Below are 26902 nucleotides of genomic sequence, written 5' to 3' on the forward strand. Positions count from 1 at the left end.
TTAGTTTCGAAGTCGGGCCACAGTGAACACCAAAACGAAAGGGGCTCCGCTCTTCGCGTTCCTGCAGTTCCACTGCCTAGCCCGTCACCTCCCGGGCTGCGTAGGCCGCCGTCCCGGGCCTCAGCGCCGGCTGGGCGCGCAGAAGTCGGGAGGGAGAGGTGCGGGCAAGGAAGGAAGGGTGTCGGAGGGGCGGCAGCGGCCTGGACGCGAACTTCCGCCCCGCCCTCCGGCCGGGGCTCCAGGAGCAGCCAGCCCGCGTCGTCTGTCCCGGGCGCTCCTCCCGGGACGCCCGCCCGACTCCCGAGCCGTCTCCAATTGGCCGTCGGGGGAACGGAAGCCGAAGAGGAGCAGTGAACCCGGAAGTGCTTCGCGGCGGAGGCCTGGGCGACTCTTTTGAATGGAATCGGGCTGATTCATCGCTGGTTCGCGGAGCCAGAGCCCGGCCGAGACTGAGCTGCTGCTGTCGCTGTCGCCGCCGCCGCGTCACCGCTGCTGGAAGACAAGGGTGCAGCCCGTGGCCTCCCGCTCCGCCTGCCTTCAGGTAAGACGGAGAAGGCAGGCCCCAGAGGTCCGCGGAGGCTGCCGCGCTAGGCCGCTGCCAGCCCCGTGCTTTCCTGAGTCACGTTGCCCAGCCGAGCTGCCGCTGGGGGCCCGGGCGGTGAGGGCGGAGTCCGACTCCCCTCGTCCTCCTCGCTGTCTACCCGGGTCTGTGACTAAGTTAGGTCTGGATGTGGTCTTCTTCCTCCAGGCGTTTCTGCTTCGCTGAATTCACATCTTGGGAACCTCTCCTCCCTATACAGGGAGAGCCCTTGGTTTTGGCATCTATTTGTGTGTGCTCTATTGAAAGCTGCCCCTGTGTTGAAAAACTTCCCGCCAGACAGGAAACAAGGGCGAGAGAATAAAATTAACTTTCCCGTTGAATGCATGTTTGCTTTATCACTTGTCCTAACCATAGGCCTTGACCCCTTTTCTTTTAGTGTTAGGTTTAAAACTCCCTTCAAAAACAAACAAAACCCCAGAGGTGCACTGGCATTTAACCTTGAAATTCTTCAAAACAAAGTGTGGTTATTCCTGCCCTACCTTTTAACTTACTTTCAGTTTGTCCCAGTTGACTAGTTGTTGATGAATTGATTATATTTCCTGTTTTCAATAAAGTAGAACTCTGCTACTCTGTGTTACATCTTGGAACTTAATTGTCTTGGGGACACTACTTTGTGTCAGTCAAAAGAAAAAAATGTAAACTTTTCAGAAGAGTTTGGATATAAATCTAGTGAAAGAAGGAAAAATTCTTGAAATTAAAATGGTATCCAAAGGTTGGTAAAACATTTAATAGCAAAGGCAAAGAAGAGTTATTAAAAATAAGCAAGACATGTACTTTTAGGGTGAAAATTTTTTTTTCGTTGCTCACAAAAGTAGTGCTGCCTAGACTTAATGCTTGTGAGTAAATGAGAAGACAGCCACTGATAATGTTGAAATAAAATAGAACTGAGTACAGTTGTAGTGGAGAAGATTAATATAATGGTGGCCTTCTAGTCTTGTCCTATAAAGCTAGCAACTGGCACATTTAAAGTTTAAATTATCTATGTTTTAAACTTATACATTTAAATGGGTTATTGTGCATTTCAAGAGATTAAGATATGTGGTGGCTCAGAATTAAACACAAGATGCATTTGGTGAAGTGGTATTTAGTGAAAAGCCTGAGTATTGTCTTGAATTTGTCCCAGAACAAAATTACATCTGACCAACAGAAGAAAGTTTTGAAGTCATTATCTTTCAAGAAAGCCTCACCTGTTGAGTTTGGGAGATTCCCGCTCCCCGCAAGGTGCTTGATAAATATTATATTGCTGTTCTAATGGAAAAGCTGGATTTTTAACCTGTCTGACATGGGTTTATTCTATTTTTATACTTGTCTGTAACCCTTGTGTTTAGTATCTAGTTTCAGAACCCATGTTTGAAAATCAGTACCAAGAAGCAATTGTGCTTTTATTTGTTTTTATAGCAGTGCTTGTTTCATAGTCATTGTCCGTCTGTGAAAGCCTTACCTGAATACTTGTGATTTATCACTCATGACCTTGTCATATACCCAGTTTGTTGCACTTGCTTGATACTCATATTCTGTCTTCTGATATCTTGGTGCCCCCATCTGTAAAGTGAGAATTGGATTAAATAATCTCTTCTGGCTCTAAGATAATAATAACAATAACAACAACAGTCCTGTATACCTATGAATGTTTCAGGCACTATATTAGGTGCTTTGTAATTTTTTCTTACAACAGACTTACAAGGAAGATGCTATTCTTATTTTATAAATGAGGTCTAGAGTCTAGAAGAAGGTAACTTGTTCACATCATATAGAGGGTAGGTGATGAAGCCAGGATTCAGATCTAGGTCTGATTGCCTCCGGAGCCTTTCCAGCTCAACACTGCTATCCTTTCACTTTATGTTTTTTCTATGGGTTTGTATCATGTCTCCCTAGTTAGATTGTAAATTCTTTCAGTGAAAGTGACTAAATTCCTCAGTGGCTCTGTTTCTGTCTTTAATAAATGTTTCGCTTCATTGCTGTAATTAGGAGATAGTATAAGAATATATTTATGATAATTCCATCCTCACTGTTCTAAACAGGGGAAATCTTGCTTTCAAAATCTTATTTATATAATTAAGTTTAATGTTGACTCTTTCTATTTCTTCCACTGAAGAAAGCCGTTAAGAAAGTGAGAGAAAGAAGTTCCTAATTACTTTCCGCAAATCAGAAAGTAGAGGAGTTAGAAATACAGTGAGATCACAAATATGGAGTAGTTAAAGAATTTAGCATCAATCTGAGAAGTAATAGTATATAACTGCCCCATGGGTCGAGGAGTGAAAAATGAACTAGGAAACAGAAGAAAAACCCGAGCAGATAAGGGCTTCATGATTTTGTTAGCTCAGTTGGGAGATGAAAGAGTAGAAAATCATCAGGCTTTTGAAAGTACTGATATTATTTTGCACTGTTTTTACCAGTTAGGATTCTAAACATTATGTATGACATATTAGGCATAAACACTTTATTCATATTATCTGATAATGTTTTAGTTAATCATATCATGAATGAGCTCTTGAGTCTTCTGCTTTTTAATAGGTGTAAAAACTTGGTTTAGATCTGTAGACATTTTGCATTGCTTTTATTTCTAAGCATTGGAAGTATTCTTTTATGTTCTAGTGTAACACTTTAATTTTATGAAACCGTTTGCTAAGTTCTGCAAAAAGCAAGACCCTTCTCTCCAGTGTAATTCATTTAGTACTGTGAAATATGCCCAGTGTTTTGAAATTCACTGAATGGCAAACGATGGGAAGAAGAACCTGTGTTGGAAGAACTGTGGCTATGCTCGTAGGATGTGGTGCTGATGACAGCAGCTAGCGTTCATTGCTTACTTACTGTGTGCCAAGCATTGTGTTAAATGTTGTTTATATTCATTACCTTATTTAATTTTCTAAACACCTCTGTGAAATGGATACTGTCATTATCCCCATTTTGCAGATGAGGAAACTGAGCCTGAGAGAGGTGACTGATCCAAGGACGCAGAGCTAACACATGTTAGAGCCAGTATTTGAATCCTGGCACTTAGATTGCAGACTCATAGCTCTTAACCTCATATACCAAGAAAAACAGTCATCACCATTTACCATCTGGGTCCAGTAGACCTTTTAAAATTAAAATTTCTTGCACCTTTAAGTCATTTTATGAATAATTTACAGAAGTAAAAATAAAGGAATCATAAAAAACAACTATATTAAAAATGTTAATAAAATATAAACAAATCACATACAGATTTTTATTCTGTGTTTTCCTGGTTTTGAAGGTGTATGTACCTGAAATGGACAACATCGTTTGAATATAATTAACCTCATCCTCTGTCGTGCATAAATCTAGAACATATCTATCTTATAAAGATCAGTTCCACATTTTAAATGTGTCTACTCTAATAGGCCCTAGCTCAGCGGTCCCTAGCCTTTTTGGCACCAGGGACTGGTTTCGCAGAAGACAGTTTTCCAGGGGGGGGGGGGGGGTGGCAGGGGACAGGGTGGGGGCATGGTTCAGGTGGTAATGCTAGCGATGGGGAGCAGCAGGTGAAGCTTCTCTAGGTTGCCTGCTGCTTACCTCTTGCTGTGCGGCCCCAGGGGTTGGGGGACCCTGTCCAGCTTATCTTTTCTTCTGGTTCTGCTTGCACTCACAATACTTTGTATGTGTGTATGTGTGTTAAAATATGCATATCATAAAATTTACCATTTTAACCATTTTTAGGCATTATAGTTCAGTGGCATTAAGTACGTTCACATTGTTGGGTGGTCATCACCACCATCTATCTCCGGGACTTTTTCATTTTTCCTGATGCAGTAATTTTTAAAACAAGCTGATAATTTTGTTGAAACGGGGATGGCCATCATCTTTGCTTATAAAACATTTTTATTTTTAGATTTATAAACACCAATTAGAGTTAGTCCAATGATCTTTTAAGATTTCTACATTCTTTCCATTTACTCACCTGTGTGTACACTTCAGCATTTGTCCACTTATGAACTGTATCAACATCATAAAAGATAACAGAATACATCACCTCTTTAGCAAACAGATTCTTGCTTTAAAATAGTGTCTGATGAGTACTAACTGAATAGTGTTGAATATTAACTGGATGAGAACATCATATTTCCTTTTTGGTCTTAGAAATATATTAAACTCATTGATCCTTTAAAAAGTAATTTTTTTGTTTGTTTGTTTGTTTTAAGTTCTTTATTGGCATATAACTGCTTTACACTGTTGTGCCAGTTTTTGAGGTACACCAAAGTGAATCAGCTATATTTATACATATATCCCCATATCCCCTCCCTCCCGCAACTGCCTCCTATCCTCCCTATCCCAGCCCTTTGTCATCACCCATCATCAAGTTGATCTCCCTGTGTTATGCAGCAACTTCCCACTAGCTGTTTTACATTTGGTAGTGTATGTATGTTAATACTACTAAAAAGTAATTTTTTGAGGTAAAATTCACATAACACAAAATTAACCATTTTAAAGTGAATAGTTCAGTATCATTTAGTACATTCATAATGTTGTGCAGCTACCCGCTCTATGTAGTCTCAAAACATTTCCATACTTCTAAAGTAAAATCCCTTACCCATTAAGCCGTTTCTCCATTTTATTCCTCTCCCAGCCCCTGGCAATCACCAGTCTGCATTTTGTCTCTATGGATTTATATATTTTGGATATTTCATGTAAATGGAATCATACAATATGTGACCTTTTGTGCATGGCTTCTTTCTCATAGCATAGTGTCTTGACGTTCATCCACCTTGTAACAAATATCAGTGTTTCATTTCTTTTTATAGGTGAATAATATTCCATGTGTTCCATTATATGTATATATAGAATTTGTTTACTTTTTCCCCCTTTGATGGACATTTGGGCTGTTTCCCCATTTTGGGTGTTGTGAATAGTGATGCCATAAATATGCATGTACATGTACTTGTTTTGAATACCTGTTTTCAGTTTTTTTGGTTATATACCTAGGAGCAGAATTTCTGGGTCATGTGCTAATTCTATGTTGAGCTTTTTGAAGAGCTCTCAAACTTTCCAACAATCATTGATTTTTAAGTTCAAGCAAATTAGTCTAGGATATTGTCAGTGGTCTGAGATTTTGCTTATATCAGTGGTTCTGAACTGAGGTGATGCTGCCCTTCCAAGGGACATTTGGCAATGTCTGGAAACATCTTTTTTAAAACTAAAGTATTGTTGATTTACAATATTGTGTTAGTTTCAGGTATAGAGCAAAGTGATTCAGATATATGCATAGATATATATTTTAAGATATTGAATATTATTCGCTGTGTTATACAGCATTTCCTTGTTGCTTATCTATTTTACGTATAGTAGTTTATACTGTTAATCCCATACTCCTAATTTATCCCTCCCCCACTCCCTTTCCCTTTTGGTAACCATGTTTGTTTTCTATGTGAGTCTGTTTCTGTTTTGTATATAGATTTATTTGTATTATTTTTTAGATTCCACATATAAGTGATGTTATATAATTTTTATCTTTCTCTTTCTGACTGACTTCATTTAGTATGATAATCTCTTGGTCCATCTATGTTCCTGCAGATGGTAATGTCTCATTCTTTTTTAATGGCCGAGTAATATTCCGTTGTGAATATATACCACATATGCTTGAACCATTCGTCTATTGATGGGTGCTTGAGTTGCTTCCATATCTTGGCTGTTGTAAATAGTGCTGCTATGAACATTGGGGTACATGTATCTTTTCTAATCAAGTGTTTTCGTTTTTTCCAGATATATGCTCAGGAGTGGGATTGCTGGATTATATGGTAGCTCTCTTTTTAGTTTTTTAAGAAACCTCCATATTGTTTTCCATAACGGCTGTGCTAATTTACATTCCCACCAACAGAGTGGGAGGGCTCCCTTTTTGGAGACAGTTTTGATTATCACGTCTGGTACTTGCTACTGGCATTTAGTGGGTAGAGGCCAGGGATGCTGCTAAACATCCTATAATGCACAAGACAGCCCTCTACAATAAAAAAATTATTTGGTTCTGAATGTCAGTAGTGCCAGAGAAACCTTGGCTTATGTCTGTTTTGTTGTCATCATTAGAGTGCTGTTACTTGTTCTTTACATTCACCTTGTGATTCTCTAATAATTGTGAAACTTTTTTTTCTCTGTCAGTTCTTTCTTTGCCATTATGCGAGGAATATGAAGAATTCTGAATTCTCAACTGTGTTCAATGAGAGCTTAAAAAAAGACTACAAAGATGATGTCTCTAGTTTTTTATATTTGTTTGAAAGATGAAGCAGTGCTTTGGGCAGCACAATAAAAACTGAAGGATGATGCAATGGCTATGATGTATTTCATTATTGCATCATTTGGGATGATTGTTACCATTCTTCCATTTTCTTATTATTTTAGTCTTTTTTGGCATAGTTGGGAATAATTGATTAAGACATGGCAGAGTAATTCCTAGGATAATGAAAGATATAGGAAAATTAACCACTAAGATTGCGTAATATGTTATAGATTTCTAACAGTGTGCCTTGAACCTATATGGTAATTGCTCAGTAGAATGAGCTTTGTTCTATTTAAGAAATATTTTGTTTTATTTAAAAATGAATAAATCTTTTTTGTTCTTTAAGACACCTCTAGAAAGACTGAAAGTCATGAAATGTCAGTCCTTATGTATAATTAGAACAGCTCAAAAAAGAAACTTTAAAAACAAAATTTGGATACAGGGGTAATCACTATGCCCTATAGCTCCCTTGGATGGTATTTCATTCTATACTCTCAGGAAATGGTGATTAAAAATCAATTTTGATTTCTATTTTGTTTTTAGGAATTTTGCTTCTTTTAAAGCGCTTGGTAAATTTCCCTCCATAGTTCTCAAAATAATTATATCTTATTTTACTTACTTTTTTTTAGGAGAGAGGAAAAAAAACCACAAAAACTTGGGGAAAATTATACCTGCCAGTATTAGCAAGAGCTTGAGTTAAGAAGAAATTTGTCAGACTCAACAAATTGAAGCTTAACACCACAAGAATTGTAGTTAACTGACCAGGTGAGAATTAAGAATGTATTTTACTTTTACCTATCCTTATAGGATATGTTGTAACAATGTTATGAAAATGTATCATTTTTAAAACGCATCAAAAGCCCAGATTTAAGGATTCATGAAAGTCTTCTAGGTAACTAGCATTTTTGTTCTTGTCTGCTTTCTAGAAACTTTTTTTTTAAAAGGTAGTGTGATTTAGAACATTTATCGATGTATTTCATTTCCAAATGTTAGTGTTTTTGTTAAACCGTATTATCTTATCTTAAATGTTTTAGTTTGTAAAATATTTTTTTCTGTTTGCTGAGACATCTAATTTTGCTAAAAACACAAATTTGACCTGCCAGATTTTCTTTCCCTCTGTTCCCCGCATTGCTCATGTATATTCACAGCATCTGCAGCTGTGTAAAGTCATCAGAAGCAACACAGGGGGAGTAGATAAACTGAACACAGCTGGGAATTGACTTTGGCCTGGAATGTATAGAATGTCTCAAATTTTTTTTCCCATTTGTTCTCTATGTTTGTAAGCTTGAACTGGTCCAAAAGAATTTATTTGAAGGGGGTAATGTATTGTAGAGGAATAAATGTCTTTTATATTTTAAAATACACAGTTTTGTTTTGTTTTTGTTTTCAGTCTACAGCCTTTAAAAAGTGCTATGTATTGAATGCCAGATTTGAGTTGAGGAATTTTAATGAGAATTTGATGGAGATTTTATTTGTAAATGTTTCTATTAGGAGGATGAGTTAAGATTATAAAGTGGAAGTTTTGTTTGGACTATCAGGTTTTCTTATGTACCCTTTCATTTTTTAAAATGAGTTTATCTGTTGTCAGTCTCACAAACTTGTAGAGTGAAAACAAGCCGGACACAAAACATATATTATTTTGTTTATATAAAATTCAAAAACAACGAAAGTGATCTGTGCTATTAGAAGTTGGAATTCTATGTTTGCATGGTGGTAGAGACTGGGAAAGGGGCATGGGAGGTTCTTAGGTGCTGAAAAGGTTCTCTTTCTTCATCTAGGTGGTGGTTACGGTGGTGTGTTCACTTTGTACGGATTCCACGGCTGTATCATTTGTGCACTTTTCTAAATATGGACTTGAGTGAAGTTTGCAGTATTGGTGTTAAATAGTCACAGGATTAAATTGTTAACAGGATTCAACAAACATGATTAGGCAGTAATGTAATGATCATAAGTACATTATTGAGTTTTAGTTTGTGTAGCTGTTCTAACCAGTAAAACAGCATGGACAAATGACTAATCTGTTAGCATTTAATTTAGAATATAATTTGTAGTAGTACCATTTTCTAAAGCATACACTTAAGAGGAATTTTAAGGCATGGTAGCAATTTTCAAGTAGAAAAAAATGCTTCATTGTCACATTTAAAGGATTCAGTTGTACTAATATTAATTTTTATCATTTGATTACTCCTTTTTCGATATTTGTGGCCATACTAGTACCCTTGCTGTTTTTTCCTTTGATTTCTTCTGTGAATTTTTCAAGCTTATAAGAATATATTCTGTAGTTATTCCAGACATAAAAAACAAATCAGATTAATATTTCAAAGTTAATCCTCTTTGTATTGATTAACTGTGAAACTGTAATTGAGAACAGCCACCGAATTTCCTTAGTGGAAAAGGTGTGTATCTTCATAGTATCTGAAATAATGCAAACTATCTGTGTGGATTCTAAAACACTATCTTAATGCATTTAATGTTTACTTTATGATATTTCTTTTAGTATAATGAGTTCGCTTTTAAAAAGCCTTTGATGCTAATTCAGAGATCCATAATCTGCTCACAATGTCTTTCACATGTAGTTTTGATGATAACTGACAAGCTGTAAGTTAATTAGCACAGAACTTACTAATGAGGATGTTAAAATTTAATTTAAAAGTGAGGATTTTTATTTGTACACTCTGGACAAATTGAAGGAAATTCAATCATATATATGATAAGCATTTCAGGCACTTTTTCCTCATTCAGGTACTTTATTAGATAACAATAAGAAAATATAATTAACTTAATGATAGCAAAGTTTTGAAAGTATGCTAAGATTGCTTGTCTTTAAAACTGGGGATAACCCAAAACCAAAGCAGTAAAATAAGGTCTGTTAATTAGCATGGAAGACAGCTTCTTGAATTAATATGTGGTGTTAATTAACAGGAAGTCTGATGTTGTGTTGTAATTACCACCAATATTTTTGACATACTGAGTGACTGAAGGTGAATTATATAGATAGCAATTGAGTAAACACTTTTGTGCTTAGGAACGTTTTTCTTTGTTTCTGTTTTCTAGAAATATGGACAGACTTCTTAGACTTGGAGGAGGTATGCCTGGACTGGGCCAGGTTAGTATATAGACTCTAAGTATTTCTTTGTGTGTGAAACTACAAGCCTTTCACTAGTTATCCAAAGAGAAAGAAATCACTCCTAAGAAAATCGCCTCACAGATAACCTTATGGTAAGAAGCCTCCCTTGCTGCTGGTTGCTGTATTCCAACACTAAACAACTTCTGAAGAATGTATTCTATTATCTCTATTTAATTTTCTCCTAGGAATAAGAATTTTCTCTGCTTGCTTTGATTTAAACTTTTGGGATACGCGAGATTATCAGACTTGCCTTTTGGTTAAAAAAAGACTCAAAACATCTTATTTCTGGATTTACAGTGTAAACTTTAAAGTAACATGTGAAAAAGTAAACATGGCATACTCTTGGCAAGATCCAGAAAACCCATAGAATGTTTGTTTGTACAATCTTAATGCTGATAAATTCCTTCTAGTGATTATGATACATGGATGAGTTTACATTAATAAGTAATTCCTCTCTTTTCTTTAAATTTGGTATGTATGGTTTCTTTTACATTCTTATTAAAATTAAATGAATTTTCAGTTGTTTTAATATTATCATTTATCTTCTTCCATACTGTTGGGGCAAATGGCCTCCAGATAGATTTCTATCTCAGGATATTCTGTCTGCTTTCAGCTAAAGAAGAAATTTCTGCCTCTTTTGAATTCTACACTGATTATCTTTCCAGTCCTCCATTCACAAAAGAAATGACTATGTGAGACTTTTATGTCATGTATTGATTTATGTCCAAATTTTGGGACTGTTGTCAGCTTTCCCCTATTTCCGTATCACTATTAATGACTTTGTCGTCCTTTATTCAAAGTAGTCTTAATATTTTGTGTAAGAAATAGTTTTGAGATTTCATGAAATTTTCAATGTTTGTAGGCACTTTTACAAGGGTCTATCATGGTTTATAACTAATAAACCTTTTCCTTTTAGAAAGTTGAAGTCATTTAATGATTGTGTATTGTATCCTTGCATAGACTTCAGTTATTTTTCCTTTACTTTTGTTAGTTTTGAATATTTCTCATGTTCTTTTACTGTAAACATGTTTCTTCATGATTCTTCATTTTTGTAATATCTGTGTAATACATTCTCTTAAGAGGCCTAAACCTCTCTGAACTTGACCCTTCTAAGCTGCTTCCATACTTTTGCAAACATTCTAGATAGCTTCTAGAGTTTCCCTAATTCATTCTGAAATTAGCAATAACAATGTTTAGGCATATAAAAGTGTCAGAAGTGAACTGAGGTGGTATGTAGATACTGCACATTTACCTGCAAATTACAGGTAAAGATGTTGCCTTAGTAGAATTTAGAATTCTTAAGGGAAGTTGCATCAAATTTAAATACCAAAATAACTTTTTCCTTAAATAGTAGATGCAGTAAATTATGTATCCATGCCAGAAATCCATGCTGGGAAATTGCTGAACAGGAAATAATGGTTTGACTGACAAATTGAGTTACATCATATCTCAATGTAAACCTTTGCATTGTGTGGAAAACTAAGTGTTGGTTCACTAATCTGGCCTTGGTGCACATTTCTCTCTCTCTCTCCCCCCACCCCTCAGTTTGTATTCTTATTTGAACTTAAAAATATGTTGCCTGAGAATCTGTTATTGTGTTTCATTTTCTTGATTAGATGACAAACTCTCAAGAGAATGATTTATGGGGTTCTTATTTCTGAGGTACCTCCTTTATCAAGTACTAGGTGTTCAGTGATTACATTTTTTTCTTCAAATTTTATTTTACTCTTGTTCTAGACTCATTTGGCAAACAGATACAATGTTACTTCTACAAGATGAACTGTTGAGTGTATTATTTTTTAATAAACAGAAAGAAAGTTAAGTGTATAGTTTTATTTTTAGTGCTTTTTTTTGGCCATGCCGCATGGCATGCGGGACCTTAGTTCCCCTACAAGGGATTGAAACAGCGCCCCTGCAGTGGAAGCGGGGAGTCTTAACCTTGGATTGACATGGAAGTCCCAAGTGTATTGTTTATTTTTAATAAAAAGTCAAAGATCTTTGGGTTGATGATAGCTACTCTTTCCATTAGATAATGCATAGCAGCCAAAAATAAAAAAGGAGATGTAAGTTGTTTTATCTCTCCAAAAAGTGGGAAGTGTTACTGTTTTACCAATATAAAAGTCAGAATTTCCTCATATATAGGGGCAGGTTACTTGCTGTTAACTTTGCAGGTGGCCCTTTTGAAACATTGGAATAGTAGCAGAACAGGGTTTTGCATCCCTTCTACAGACTCAGCTTTCTTTGACTAGAAATGAGCTTTCTCTTTTCCATGGCTAATCCTTTCACGTATTCTCTGATCCCATCCTCTCTTGAAATCTTGCGTATCTCCATTGACCCTTTTCTCTGCCTACGAAGATGTTTAAGTGTCCTGTATCCCCAAAACTTCACTGCATCCTACCAGTAAACTTTTTCTTGCATTTATTTCCAGAATTCCTGAAATAATAGCTTATACTCACATATTCTACTTCCTTACCTCCATTGACTCTCATGCGATTATATTCTGGCCTCCTCCTCCATTACTGTACTGGAATTGTTCAAATTGCCAAGTCTGTTGGCCTACTTTTAGTTCTCTGTTCACTAGACTTTAATATATCACACTGTTCGCAATGTCTTTCTTAAAACTTTGTCTTCCATTAGCTTTATTACGGTACTTTTTCCTAGTTCTTCATTATGGTATGCATACCTATAAAACACCTTAAAGTTTTTTAAAAAAAATATTATGTTTTAAATGTTAATACTTGAACAGTATCAGGCTAAAATCCTTAATTCTGTCCACAATCCCCTACTTCAATATAACTTCTCAGTAGTGAAGCAGAAACAGATGTTTTATTAGAACTATTAAAATTTATAAACAGATAGCTTTTTAAAAAAAATAAATTTATTTATTTGTGTATTTATTGGCTGCGTTGGTTCTTTGTTGCTGCTCGCAGGCTTTCTCTAGTTGTGGCGAGCAGGGGCTGCTCTTTGTTGTGGTGCACGGGCTTCTGAGTTTGCTGACTTCTCTTGTTGTGGAGCACAGGCTCTAGGCGTGCTGGCTTCAGTAGTTGCAGCACACAAGCTCAGTAGTTGTGGCTTGTGGGCTCTAGAGCGCAGGTTCAGTATTTTTGGAGATGGGCTTAGTTGCTCTGCAGCATGTGGGATCTTCCCGGACCAGGGCTCGAACCCATGTCCCCTGCATTGGTAGGAGGACTCTTAACCACTGTGCCACCAGGAAATACTGTAAACGAAGAGCTTTTATTTCAAATGTGTGTTTTTATTTACTTTGCTAAAGTGCTTAGGAACTTGAAATTACTGAAAGATGTGAGATGATTGTATTATAAATATTTACTGCTGTGATTTGCTTGATGGTCTTTATAACTATCCCAACTTAGGTCTTGGCAACTAAACTATTTCCAAAAGCAGTCAAGACTAAGCCCGAGAGATGGGCACAGCCAAAGCATAGTCTGCAGTCTCTAAAAGTTTTTTTTTTAATAGTTTAATAATGGTTATTTTATTTTTATTTTTTAATATTTTGGCCATGCCGCATGGCTTGCAGGATCTTAGTTCCCCCACCAGGGATCAAACCTTTGTCTCCAGAAGTGGAAGCTTGGAGTCCTAACCACTGGACCTCTAGGAAATTCCGTCTAAAAGTTTAAGTCTCTTGGTCCATTTTAGCTTTTGAAAGAGTCAAGATAAGCTTAAAAGTAAAATAAACTTAACTAAAATGTCAATGGCATTTATTATTTCGTCTTGTATTTGAATTCTTTAGGCCAGTATTTTGAGTTTTTACGTGTTGGGTGTTATGCAATAGGCAATACCAGGATAAACGAGTATCAGTACTTAACCTAGGGACCTAATATTCTAGTAGATACACAGCAGTTATGTTTTAACTGCCTGGCACATATTAACTACTTTGAATTAGCACATATTGGTGCTTACGATAAATAATATGATACGTAGAGGATGTAGTATTTAATTTTTTCCGCAAAAAAGGAAAATGAGACCGAATTGAGGAGATGATGAATTGAGATAAATTTTGGAATATAGCCAAGATGGATTGAGAAAAGCTGGGAGAATAGGTGACGTGAGGGGAAATAATGGGAAAAGAAGCTGGTATAAGGGAGTTTGGAGTAGATTATAAAAGGTATTGAATACCATTCTTAGTGATTTTTACTTTTTCCCCAATAGATGTTGTACTTTAATGAAGGTTTTTATTTAGCAGAGTTGTGAGATAATTCAGTCTGTGGTTTGGAAAAGTGGTAGGTTGGAGAATAGGTAGGATGAAAGAGTTTGAAGGTAAGGTCATCAATTATATGAAATATTTTTGGCTTTTAACCTTCTAGGTATATAGTAGGATTATACTTTTCCATCATTTTTGAACTCGGCCTGCTCACCATTTTGCTTTGGCCAATGGAGTGTGAGTTGGAAATTAACAAATTACTTTTAAGTAGAAGCTTTAAGAATCAGTGTGTGATTTGCCTGCCCTGGTAATCAGGGAAGCATGGAAATGGAATCTCTCTTAACTGGGTCTCTGAGAGAGAGTGACATACAACCTGCAAGTCAGAAATCCTATGATTTTTGTGTGAAATTGCCTAATTTTTTTTAGTCCCTGGTTTTTAAGAAACATGATATAGGCCAAACTAAGCACAAACTAAAAACATATGTGTTGCCTATAAAGTGATCAGATTGTACCTTTCTAACACAGACCTCAGTAATTTTCAGATGAAAAAATAAGGGAAAATACTGTAGGTGAGTGGTCAGAGAAGGCTTTCTGAAAGTGGTGAGATGTAAGCTACATTTTAAAGGATTATTTCAGGTTGCTAGACTTAAAAAAATTACTTCATGAATTGGATATAATCTATTTTATTTGTTATAACTCCCAAGTCCACACAGTATGTGGATTTTGTATTTATAACCAGTAACTATTTTTTTGGTTTCTGTTGTAAGTCTTGGAGTAGAAATGTACTTTCAATCATTTGTCTTTTAGGTTTTGGTCTAACATTTTATAGAAAGAATTAAGTTAACATAGTGATGGGGAAAAATGCCTGGAATAAATTAAGAAATAATACCATTTTCATGAATGATGAGTCTCAATACCACATGCCAATTCTCTCCAGTTTAATCATAAATTTAAGCAGTTCCAATAAAAATACCACCCAGAATTTTCATGAAATTAGAAAGCTGATTCTAAAATTCATATAGGAGGGAAAAAAAAATCCAAGAATAGCAAAGAAATTCTTAGAAAGGAAAAAAAAAACTTTGCTGCATCAAATATCAAAATATATTTTAATGCTGTGTGACTCAAGTAGTGTTATATTGGTATAGAGATAGTCAGGTCAGTATAATCAGATAGAAAGTCCAGAAATAGACTCATGCATATATGAGAACTTGATTTGTAATAAAGATGATATTAAAAATTGGTGGGCAAGGAGAGGCCTGTTCATTAAATGATGCTGAAGCAAGAGCTTTTTATATGGGGGGAGGAAACTAATATTAGATTCCTATGTTATTCTACACACAAAAATATGAAACAGGTAGATTGAAAACCTGCCTGTGAAAATAATTTTGGAAGACACATTTATTAGGATGGCTATTTTTTTTATTTTTCATCTTTATTGGACTATAATTGCTTTACAACATTGTGTTAGTTTCTGCTGTACAACAAAGTGAATCAGCTATATGTATACATATATCCCCATATCCCCTCCCTCTTGAGCCTCCCTCCCACCATCCCTGTACCCTCTAGGTTGTCACAGAGCACCGAGCTGATCTCCCTTAGGATGGCTATTCAAAAAAATGTAGCAAATAAACAACTGTTTGCGAGAGTGTAGAGAAATCCTTGTGCATTGCTGGTAGAAATGTAAAATTGTGTGACCTCTGGAAAATGGTATGGTAGTTCCTCAAAAAATTAAACAGAATTACTATGTGATCCAGCAATTCCATATCTGGGTATATACCCCAAAGAATTGAAAGTAGGGACTCAAATAGTTATTTGTACAGCCATTTCATAGCAGCATTGTTTGCAGTAGCCAAAAGATGGAAGCAACTTGTATTTATTGATGGATGAATGGATAAACAAAATGTGGTATATTAACACTGTGGAATATTATTCAGCCTTAAAAAGCAAGGAAGTTCTGACACATGCTGCAATGTGGATGAACCTTGAAGACATTATGCTGAGTGAAATTAGCCATCACAGAAGGACAAATATTGTATGATTCCACTTAAATGAGTTACTAGAGTAGTCTGATTCATAGAGACAAAAAGTAGAATGGTGATTGTCAGGAGTTGGGGGTTGTAGTGGAATGGGGAGTTGATATTTAATGGTACAGAGTTTCAGTTTGGTAAGATGAAAGTTCTGGAGATCGTGCTGATGATTGCAGGACAATGTGAATGTACTTAATGCCACAGAATTGTACATTTAAAAATGGTTAAAATGGCAAATTTTATGTTGTGTATATTTTACCACAATAAAAAAATTAAATTACCATGTCTTTAAAATGAGAGTAACAATATCTACTTCAGATGATTCTTACAAAGATTAAATAAACTGACATGTGACCATGTCAGACACACAGTAGATAGCCCCAAAAAACATTTTTTGGAAGAAAATTTTGTCTTTATCACCTCAAAATAGGAAAGCATAACTCAAAAGAAAAGATTAGTAATTCGACTACGTCAGTACATTGCTAACTCTTGTCTCAACAAAGACAATAGAAGCAAACTTAAAAGACAAGCAGTAGAGCAAGAGGAGATATTTGCGACACGTTCATCTGCAACACATTTAGTGGAATCATAAATCAGTAACACATAAAAGACCTCATAGGAAAAAAGATCATGAAATGATAATCTGTAGGATAAGATTTGCCAACAAGCGCATGAAAAGATACTCAGCCTCACTGTATATCAGGGAACTGAGAAGTAAAACGTATTAGATTGGTTTTTTGAACAAAAGATTGTTGTTTTAAGTGTTGATGAAGACTTGGGGAAGCAAAAATTCTCATGGAAGACTTTTCCTTAGGGTTGGTGTGGGTGTGAGTATGGGTGTGGCATCTTGAATTATTAAAAAATTGCAAAGTACTTAAGTGTCTATCTATGCCAAAATGCATTGTGATGGGATATTATGCAGCAGTTAAAAGGAGCTAGATTCTATATCTCAATATGCATAAAAGACCTTACAAACATCTTAAGAGAAAATTTCAGGTTGTAGATATATATACACAACATGAAAGCATTAATGCTACTTTTAAAAACAGAGTAACTTGTTTTTAAAGGGCATATAATTTTGGTAAAAGTATTACAAGTTCTGTAGCAGCACTGTCCAATAGAACTTTATGCTGTGAAGGAAATATTCTATATCTGTGCTAATACAATAGCTATTAGCCACATGTGGCTGTTAACCCTTTGAAATGTGACTGGAACAACTGAAGAACTGAATTTTAAATTTTATTTAATTTTAATTAAATTTTATAGCCACAGGTAGTTATTGAGTCTACAGTATGTGCGCCTAGTGTGACTGAAGAACTGAATTTTAAATTTTACTTAAATTTAAATAGTCACATGTAGCTAGTGGCTACCATATTGTATAACACAGGGCTGGATAACCCACACCAATTCATGAGAAGGGAGGGAAACAAAAGCAACGTCCGCTTCATAAATAATCTTCTCTCTTTTTAATAAACACAGAAATTAAAGCAAAAGAACACGTCAGTGAATAACATTAAATAACATTTTCCTTTAGTAAAACTTTTTTTAAAAGCTGCCAAGTAAAACAAAATCAGGAACTCATTTAAATTTATTTTTTAGTACTTTTTTTCATGCCTTACTTAGACTTTCCATATTCTCCCCTAGTCTTGGAGTTGAAGAGGATAACACTGTAGAGGTTGCCAGAGACTAGATCATGCAGGGCCTTATAGAAAATTCTCTTCCAAGTGAGTTGGGAAGTTGTTAGAGATTTTTGAGCAAAGGAGTTATGCTCATTCTACTTCCATTTTTAAAGAACCTGAATACTCTGGAGATGAGACTTAAGGCAAGAATGGAAGCGGAGACAGGAAGCTACTACGGTACTGTTTTAAAATAAATTACAGATTATGATGTTTTATTTTTATTGTGTATTTATCTACTAGAGAGATTCTGGTGTGGCTTCAGCCAACATAGATTAATGTGTACAATTGATCTTTATACCTGTGGCGTTTGAAATAAAACCTTTATTTACTGCTGGTGCAGTAGCATGAAAATGAGCAGGTGTTTACAAAAGGCTTTCTATGAGTTCTCTTTATGTTCCTGCGCTCTGTAACCTGTCTGTATTGACAGTTTTTATATACCGATGGGTGCTTCTGGTTACCTTTTTTCCCCCTTTGATTCTTTGAGTGTCCTGATGTGATCCTCTGAACATTTACAAAGAGCCTTTCTAAACATTGGTAGATTAATTTGGCCATTTTTCTTCCTTTTAAGAAGTGGGGAAGGGTCAAAAATTTTTAATTGTTTTATTTCTTTGCTTAACTACAAATAAATAGTGATTTTGCTTTAGAAACAAAGCAAAAATATAAAATGCTTTTAATTTTTTTCATTTGCTGCTCTTGTCATGTAATAATTTTATTATTTATAAAAGTATAGTTCCTAATTATTCTATTCATGTACTTGAGCTGATTTTCTACTGTAGAAAATTAAGAAGGAGGTCAGGTCAAAAGCAAGCTAATTAGAGCATACTCTTTCTAGATGTCATTGTAGTGTAATTCTTCTGAATAGATATTAAACCCTGTGAAAAATGTGTTGCTCCTGAGAAGTTTCAAATCTCTTCTTGAGAGTTCTCAAGTAAAAAGGAAACAAATTTCTGTTGGATGCGCTATAGTTAATCTGTGTTCTTTTGTTTGAACATTCTAGTTGTGACTGGTCTTTCAAGGAGAAAGGTCTTTGACACTTGAGAACATTAAATTTCTATTTTGATGTGAAATGACCATAAATGACTTGCTTGAACTCTTTAGAACATAAGGGGAGCAGTGACATGTACTTCAATTACAGTGAAATTGTCTTCCAAAATTAACCACATCCTGATGAAATGGAAAATCAAAATTATGAGGAAAAATGAAATACTAAGTTTTTAAAATGAGAATCAAGGATATGAGGGATCCCTGACAACTGATACTGCTTTTGGTAGAAAGGGTATATGGGGTGAGAAACAAGAGAAGATACCTCTGTCTAATACAGGAAACTGAGATATTACAGTATAATCTGAATATTCCAAATGTATGGTATGTTATGATAAAAAAAAACCCCAGATTTATATCTTTTCCTTCCCTACCTTCAACATTGTTTTACATGTTTAATTTACTAGTAATCTTGCTCATTTGGTATACTGATGTTTGGGTTTCCTATCTTAAACTTGTGTAACATAATTTCTAATTTTTTCAGTTCGTATTATCATTTGGAGTGTTCTTTGGGTATCATACTCACTTAAAATCTGGGCAGACATGGCTGGTGTTCTCTCCCACAGCATGCATTCAAGATGGTTCTTTGTGGAATATTATTTGGGTTGAGTGTCCTGAAAGCATATCTCAAGAGCAGGGCAATGGTCTCTCTACTGGGCAACCTCCCAGTGCTGCTTTTCAAACTGTTGCCAGTGATTTCACAGGCTCTTCCCTCCAAGAGACTGAATAAATGCCTCTGTTGGTTCAGTGGGAAGGCTTAGGGACAGTAAAGAGTTAAGTAGTGACTCTGATAGTTATGCTTTCCTCTTACATGCATATTCATTGTATGTATATTTCCCTTCTTATTACTTGATTACATACTTACTTGCCTGTGGTATCTCTCTGTTAACTATTAGTTCGTTGTTACCTAGTGTTGTAAACACAAGAGCCTGAGTACTTAGAAGGGAAAGCACTTATCAAAATTAAATAGTAGAATGACAAAACCTAATTTTGGAAAAGCACCCCTTTCTGTTTGATAGAAAAGATATTCTTTTACTTCATGGGAAACTATTTTATTACCTAGTAAAATACATTTTTGTTACAATTATATTGCTATATCACTGCAGGGAGATGATTTTACTTTAGTTTACAACTAGTTCCACAGTTTCTGGCTACTATTTCCTTCCCACTTGCAGGTTTTAGTTACTATATACATTTCCTGGTTTCTATTTTATAGATTAACTGAGGTCTTCAAATACTTTACAGCTCAGTCTTTCTACTAATTCCTTGGGGGTCTGTGAAAATTGTAGCAATATAGGGAGATAGCCAGGTACTCTGACTGGGCAATGTAAGTTTCAGTGGGCTCTGGAGCAGGGTATGGGTCTGTAAAGAGAACTCACCTATTGTGACAGTTGTATCAGTATTCCCCTCTAGAATTTATAGAAGTGGCGTGGAGAAAGGGATGGGAGCCAGATGGACGAATGCTGAGGGTTCCCATGTTTTAATGTGAGACGTTCTATGTATGTAATCTCCTCTTTTAATCCTCACAACAATCCTATATGGGTAGGGATAATTATTTCCATATTATAGGGTCAAGTCACGGAACTAACAAGAAGTGGAACTAGAGGTGGAACACAAGTCTTTCTGATGCCAAAGCCTATTCTACATCAAGGACATATCCTCAGGTAGATAATATCTATAATGTTGTCACTGGCTACTTGCTTCATAAATTAAAAAACTTTAAACAGTCTGGAATTTTTATTGCAAAATGTAGGTGAAGAGAAGATGCTTGTTTTACATTTTTGTAGGAAACCTAAAATATTTGAGAGATTTTTTCTTTATTATGATGTGTAATACTTGGTGTATGTTTTAAAAATATTTAAGGAATGAGTAAATATTTCATTCATTTTATTCCCTATGATAATGTATATCTTGACATATTGATAAAGACAGAGGAAACAAATAGTACAACTTTTTAGAGAAGGTTTACTTTTCTTACTCCTTTTAGTTTATAAAACAATTTCCTTACTATTCAGAAACTGATTAGTGCTCTAAACTAATTGTCAGATGTGTGGTTTCATTAAAAAAATTATTTTGGGAAAAAGGCTTCTGTTATTAAGCTAATTTGAATGACCAATCTTGTTGTACCTTGACTTGTAATAATGAAAGAAGAGGTACAGAGAGCTGTTTTATTTGAATAATAGACTTGCCAATTAGCCATCAAGTGCTTCCATCTGTGAAATTGTTGATCAGATGGGTTAGCTGGGATGTTTCCAGACTAGGGCATCATAAATGGCACTTGAAAACTGTCACTTTGATGATGAGGTTTCAAGTATTATACTGCTTGATGCTGTGGAACCTTTTTTTCTGCTTGCAGTACCATGTTTTTTTAGAACATACTGATCCCACTTATGAATTCTGTGGCATCAAGAGAACTTGGGAGACCTGCCACTGATGTAAAGTTCTGCTTAATCTGCTGCTCTGGCCTGTGCTGAAATTAAACCAGAGTATTAACAGCTTCTTTCATGGCCTTCACAGTAATGTTGGTTGGTAATCTGACTGGCACAGGCAAGCAGTGCTCATTGCCCATGGGCCATGGAACTGGCACATGTTGGCAAGTTTCATTGCACTTTCCCATTAATATAAACTCATTTTCAAATGTCTTACTCCTGTAAGTAAATGTGTAGTAGTCTAAGGCTACATAAGTGTTGAGGTTTCTATGTAGCAATTGTTTAAGAAGTGAATTTAACATCTGCCCTATACATTTTTTAAGGATTTAAGTTACTTGTTGGTAATTATTACGTTTAAAAATTTAATAAGTTGGAAATATAAATTTCTGGAAATAATTGTCATATGTCCTTCTTCACAATGCTGTATCTTCCTTGTTTGGTCTTATATTTTATAGGATGTTTTCTTTAGTAAGTTGACTTCCTTGAATGCTTATGATATAATTAGCTATTGGAGTCCCTGAACGACATTCCTGTCTGGTAGAACTGTATCATGCTTTTCTTTTCCCCTAAACCCAGATTCCTGAAATTTGGGCAGGCTTCCTGGTCACCAGTCTGTGTGGGGACAAATTCATGTCCTTCCTACTTTGTGGACACCAGCTTGCCCTTCTGTCTGCCCTGGCACAGATCTCTGATCTGCCTAAACTCATTGTGAAAGGCAGTATGTTTTGGGCAATGATAAAAGGCACACTCTGGAGATAGACTAGATCTAAACAGTGGCTGAGCCCCATGAAGAGGAAGAGAATGAGAATGCTGTGTCAGTGTGCAGGAAAGTGAGTGGTTTGGGATCTTGTTCCTATTCATCTTTCTTCCGGGGTAGATTTTTATATGTATATGAATCATCTCCAGGTCCTTCAGCCTCCCTGAGCTGACCATCTATCTCCCAATGTGAGGAAAGTATCACTTCACATGTCTTATTGTTTGTTATTTGGGAGTATCTGATCACTGTGCCTTTTTTGTTCTCAAAGTTTGGCAGTTCCCTCTGCTAGGCAAAAATGTCCCATAGTTAGTGAATAACATTGATTAGGCAACAGGTTTTTGTTTTACAGGTGAGGAAATTGAGGCGTATAGCAATCCACTTGTTTATTGCACTGTCATTTGAAGAAATACAATTTGAAAAAAAAAAAGTGACTTCAAAGCAGAACTGAAACTGTTGCTTTTTAAAAATTATTTAATTAATTATTTTATTTACTGGCTGCGTTGGGTCTTCGTTGCTGCACATGAGCTTTCTCTAGTTGCGCGAATGGGGGCTACTCTTCATTGTGGTGCTCGGTCTTCCCATTGCTGTGGCTTCTCTTGTTGCAGAGCATGGGCTCTAGGCTTGTGGGCTTCAGTAGTTACGGCACATGGGCCCAATAGTTGTGGCTTACGGGCTCTAAAGCGCAGGCTCAATAGTTGTGGCAACAGGCTTAGTTGTTCCGTGGCACAAAGGATCTTCCTGGAGCAGGGATCGAACCTGTCTACCCTGCATTGGCAGGCAAACGGTTTCTTAACCACTGCGCCGTCTAGGAAGTCCCAGGAGTGTTGCTTGTAGGTGCTGCTCCTCTGTAGAGCATAAAATGGAAGTATAAGAAGAGATGTGGCAGTGTGACCTGTGCCTTTCTTCCCCAAAGAATAGAACTTTCTCCTGTGCCTTTTAACCATAGTTACTACCTTGTAAGCATTTTTTTCCTGATATTTTTTCTGTCCCTGTTTCTTAATTCCTCAGAAATAGCAGCTCTTTAATCTTTTGCATGGCATCCCAAATAGTACTGTGAGTAGATGAATACTTAATGAAGTTAGGGTAGTGGGCAGGAGTATTTCTAAGAAGTCTTAGGTGATTTCTGCCCCCTACCCTCTAGCTGTTATGCTTTAGAATTTCTGAGCCTTTTATGCTTCTAAATACCATAAACCAAGGAGTTTTTTTGAGACCCAAACAAGATTTTTTTTTTAAAAGGCAAATAGTTATTTTTAAATAGGTAATATGACACATGTTACATACAGTTAAGAAATTAACTGTGCATATTTTGCATGTGTCTTTGCCGTTTCTGTCCCCTTCCCTAGAAGCAACTGTTAGCAGTTTCTGTTCTTCCAAAGATATTCTGTATCAATGCTATCTAATAGAACGGTTCAGTGAGGGTAGAAATGTATTATATCTAGCTGCCTAATATGGTAGCCACTAGCCATGTAGCTCTCGAGCCCTTAAAGTGTAAAGTGTGGGTGGTATGACTGAAGAACTAAATGTTTAAATTTAATTTGAAATAGTTTAAGTAGCTGCATGTGGCCAATGGCTACTGTATTAGTGCAGTATACATACTTAATAGTATATTCTGGAGATTGTCCCATTGCATATCTATACATATAAAGCTGCCTCATTTTCTTTAAATGATTGTTTGCACTTCCATTTTATGGATGAACCATGATTTGTTTCACCAGTCCTCTGTCAGTAATGCTTAGGTTGTTTCCTATCTTAATGTTTTCACAAGGATATTTACTACAACATTGGCAACTTTGAATTTAGGCTTCACCCTTACCTTGGACACACTGCTTGACTTTGAGTCTCAGCTTCCTCATTTATATAGTAGGTTCAGTAGTATCCACTTTGCGGGATTATGTGATTATTAGAAGTAATTTATGTAAAAGACTCAAGAATGGTACTAGGAGCTCAAATTAGGTGTAGCAGATATTAGCCTTACTGTTACTTATTATTTTAATAATGAGACTATAACAACCCCAGAGGCTGAGGTTTAATGTTGCATTGTGGCAGAACATTCAGAAAACTGCTTAGCCCATTTTAGGTTTGTGAGTATAGACAGTCTCTACCTTTTATTCACTTGACTTCTCTGAATTGTACGTAGCCATCTGTAGATTACTTTTCATATGCTAATTTAGAACTTTTGTGTATCAGCTGGCAAAATTGTACATTTCAAGCTCTTTAAATGGTGCTTTGCCTGTCAGCCAATGGTTAAATTTAAGCAAGATCACTGTCTTTAATACAACATTGCTTGTGTTTGACTGTTTTATGATATATTTGAATATTGGTGGAAAACAGGAAAATAAAAATGCTGATACTATTTAGAAGCAGCCATAAAATTATGTGGGTTATGGAAGTATATTATGAGTTTATTTTCTTTAGTATTTTCAGTGATGTTGCTTATAAATAAAACCCTTAGAATTATATTGAAAAAGTAAACTTTTTTGCAGTGATTCCTTGATCACAGGTGATTTTTACATTCTTAATACACTGGCAACTGTTAATAAGCTTGTTTTAAGTTTCCCTTAACTTCACTTTTAACAAACATTAAGATCTGTTATTAACACTTTGCACTGTCATATGAATGGTTTTCTTAAAGTTATTTAAAGAAAAGTTAGATTAATTTTTTAAAGCCAGTAATCAAAATTTTCACAAGTATACAGGTTAAGAACCAATTTCAGGCATTTTCTGTGTCTGTGCACACTATGAAGGAAATGTGCTGAGGGGTTTTTGTTGTTTTTAATCTGAGTACCTAAATGGCATGTTTGTGAGTTGAAACTCAGTTAAAGGAAAAACAAAGTATTAGCCTTTTTATATCTAAATTTAGTATTTCTTCCTAAAGCTATATATATTGTATTGAAATTAGAATTACTATTTTTTTGATAGATGTCAGTAATTTAAGTATTAAAAGTTTATTATTAAAGGTAGTAGGTGGAGTGGTAGCAGCTGTGTGCCAAGTACTATGTTATATGCAGTACATGTGTTTATACCGTTTAATCCTTATAGTAGCCAGTACTGTGGGTATGATTAGCCCCATTTCACAAGGGAAAGTGAGCCTTAGCTTTAAGCTGTGCCTTGCGGATTCAACCTCACATTTAGTTTTTCTGATTCTGAAATATCTATGCTGTTTACAATATTTTAGTTTGAGAGGGAGTTTTATCAGATTGTTGATAAGCATTATCATCTTCCTTATATACTGACTTTAAAGGAATTACCCAGTGCAAATGGTTATTCTTTGTTCATGGTGATGGTCTCAGGGCTGCCTCTGCATATGATTTTGAGCAGTAAGTAATATTTTTCAGTGTGTAAACCCTAAGGTACATTTGCGATAATTGAAAATGATGCACTGAATCAAAGGAATTGGACTGTGGGTCAGGAGATTTGGTTCTGAATGTACCTCTTGACGTGTAGATTCCACAATAATTTGAATTATCTATGTTTATTTTCCTGTCTGTATCTGTTCCTATCTGTATGTTCAATAAAAGTGTGATTATACCTCTCTGACTACTTCATTGTTTTAAGGATCAATAAAAAAAAAATGAGAGGATTTAAAAATGTTTTGTAAAGTCATAAGCCACTCAACAAGTACTTTAATCTAAAATATTGGTTGTCTCCAGGCACATAATGTTGTGGTGAGTTGTCAAGCCTTGATGAAGCAAATCCCTAAACTAGATTGTATTGGAACTACAAATTAGGAGATAGGAGGTTGTTTGCAAACTGCAGAGAGAAGTGGGGGGGGGGGGGGGGGGAGGAGTGTGTGTGTGTGTAAGTAAACAGGTGCTCTAATCCAATGACGTAGAATCAGGAGGGTTGGTTTTTTGTGTTTTTTTTCTTTTTTTCTTTTTTTTTGGTTTTTTCTTTTGGTTTGTTTTTTGCTTTTTTTTTTGAAAGCTAGGAAAATGGCTCTTAAAAAGTTTTAATTGGTCATCTCTGAATAAGTGCTGTTCTTTGCCATGGTGCCTGAATCTGCTGAGTTGCTATAAAAAATCATATTATCTACCCTATTTGTAGGCCTTTTTTTCAATTTTATGCTTACAAGAGTTTTCATTTGTAGTCACTGTATTTGAGAATGATCACAAGAGGAGGTACTAAAAAAAAGGCATTAAATAACTTTACAATATTCTTTGAGTTATAAGAAGTTAGGATAGAAATATTTATTGATATAGGCCTTTTATTTTTGTTTTTAATAGCTTTATTGAGATATAATTGGCATACGCTAAACTATACATACCTAAAGTATGTGATGTGGTAAGTTTTGACATGTATACATATGCTTATGAAACTGTCACTACAATCAGGGTGGTGAACATCCATCATTCCCCTTCCCTCTGGTTTATTTATGCCACTTCGGAAGTCCTCTGCTTTCACTCTTCCTCATTCCTCAGGCAACCACTCATCTGCCTTTATACATTAGTTTTCGTTTTCTAGACTGTTAAGCAAATGAAAGTATAGAATAGATTTTCCTTTTTGGTCTGGTTTTCATTACCATAAGTATTTTGAGATTTTTCTCTGAGTGTTTATCAATAGCTCGTTCTCTTTTATTACTAAGTAGTATTTCATTGGTTGCATATACCACACTTTGTTTATCCATTCACCTTTTCATAAATATTTTAGTGTTTTATGACTTGGGGATATTACAAGTAAAGTTGCTATGAACATTGTGTACGTGTTTTATTTCTCTTGGGTAAATATCTACAAGTGGGATGGCTGGATTATACAGTAGGTGTATGTTTAACGTTACTAAAAAACTGCCACGCTTTTCAGAAATGAGTTACTGTTTTACATTCCCACTAGCAGCGTGGGAGTTGTAGTTCCTCCACATC

At 35.7% G+C, this 26902-nt stretch overlaps 1 protein-coding gene across 2 annotated transcripts in view; it reads left to right on the forward strand.

Annotated features, from left to right (window-relative positions):
* The first annotated feature begins 406 nt into the window (after positions 1-406).
* The window catches only part of PSMD14 (proteasome 26S subunit, non-ATPase 14), a 93736-nt gene continuing 67240 nt past the window's right edge, over positions 407-26902 (forward strand). The window contains exons 1-4 of one of the 2 annotated variants that reach the window (XM_057744314.1): positions 407-541; positions 7457-7592; positions 9882-9933; positions 20430-20524. Coding sequence is in view for 1 of the 2 variants with exons in the window: in XM_057744313.1 (XP_057600296.1) it covers positions 9886-9933 (48 nt within the window). In the remaining variant the exon portion in view is untranslated. The remainder of the gene's footprint in view (positions 542-7456; positions 7593-9881; positions 9934-20429; positions 20525-26902) is intronic. The other variant, XM_057744313.1, reaches the window with a different exon arrangement.

Source organism: Hippopotamus amphibius, chromosome 8 (genome assembly GCF_030028045.1).
Source record: "Hippopotamus amphibius kiboko isolate mHipAmp2 chromosome 8, mHipAmp2.hap2, whole genome shotgun sequence".
NCBI classification, from domain to species: Eukaryota; Metazoa; Chordata; class Mammalia; order Artiodactyla; family Hippopotamidae; genus Hippopotamus; species Hippopotamus amphibius.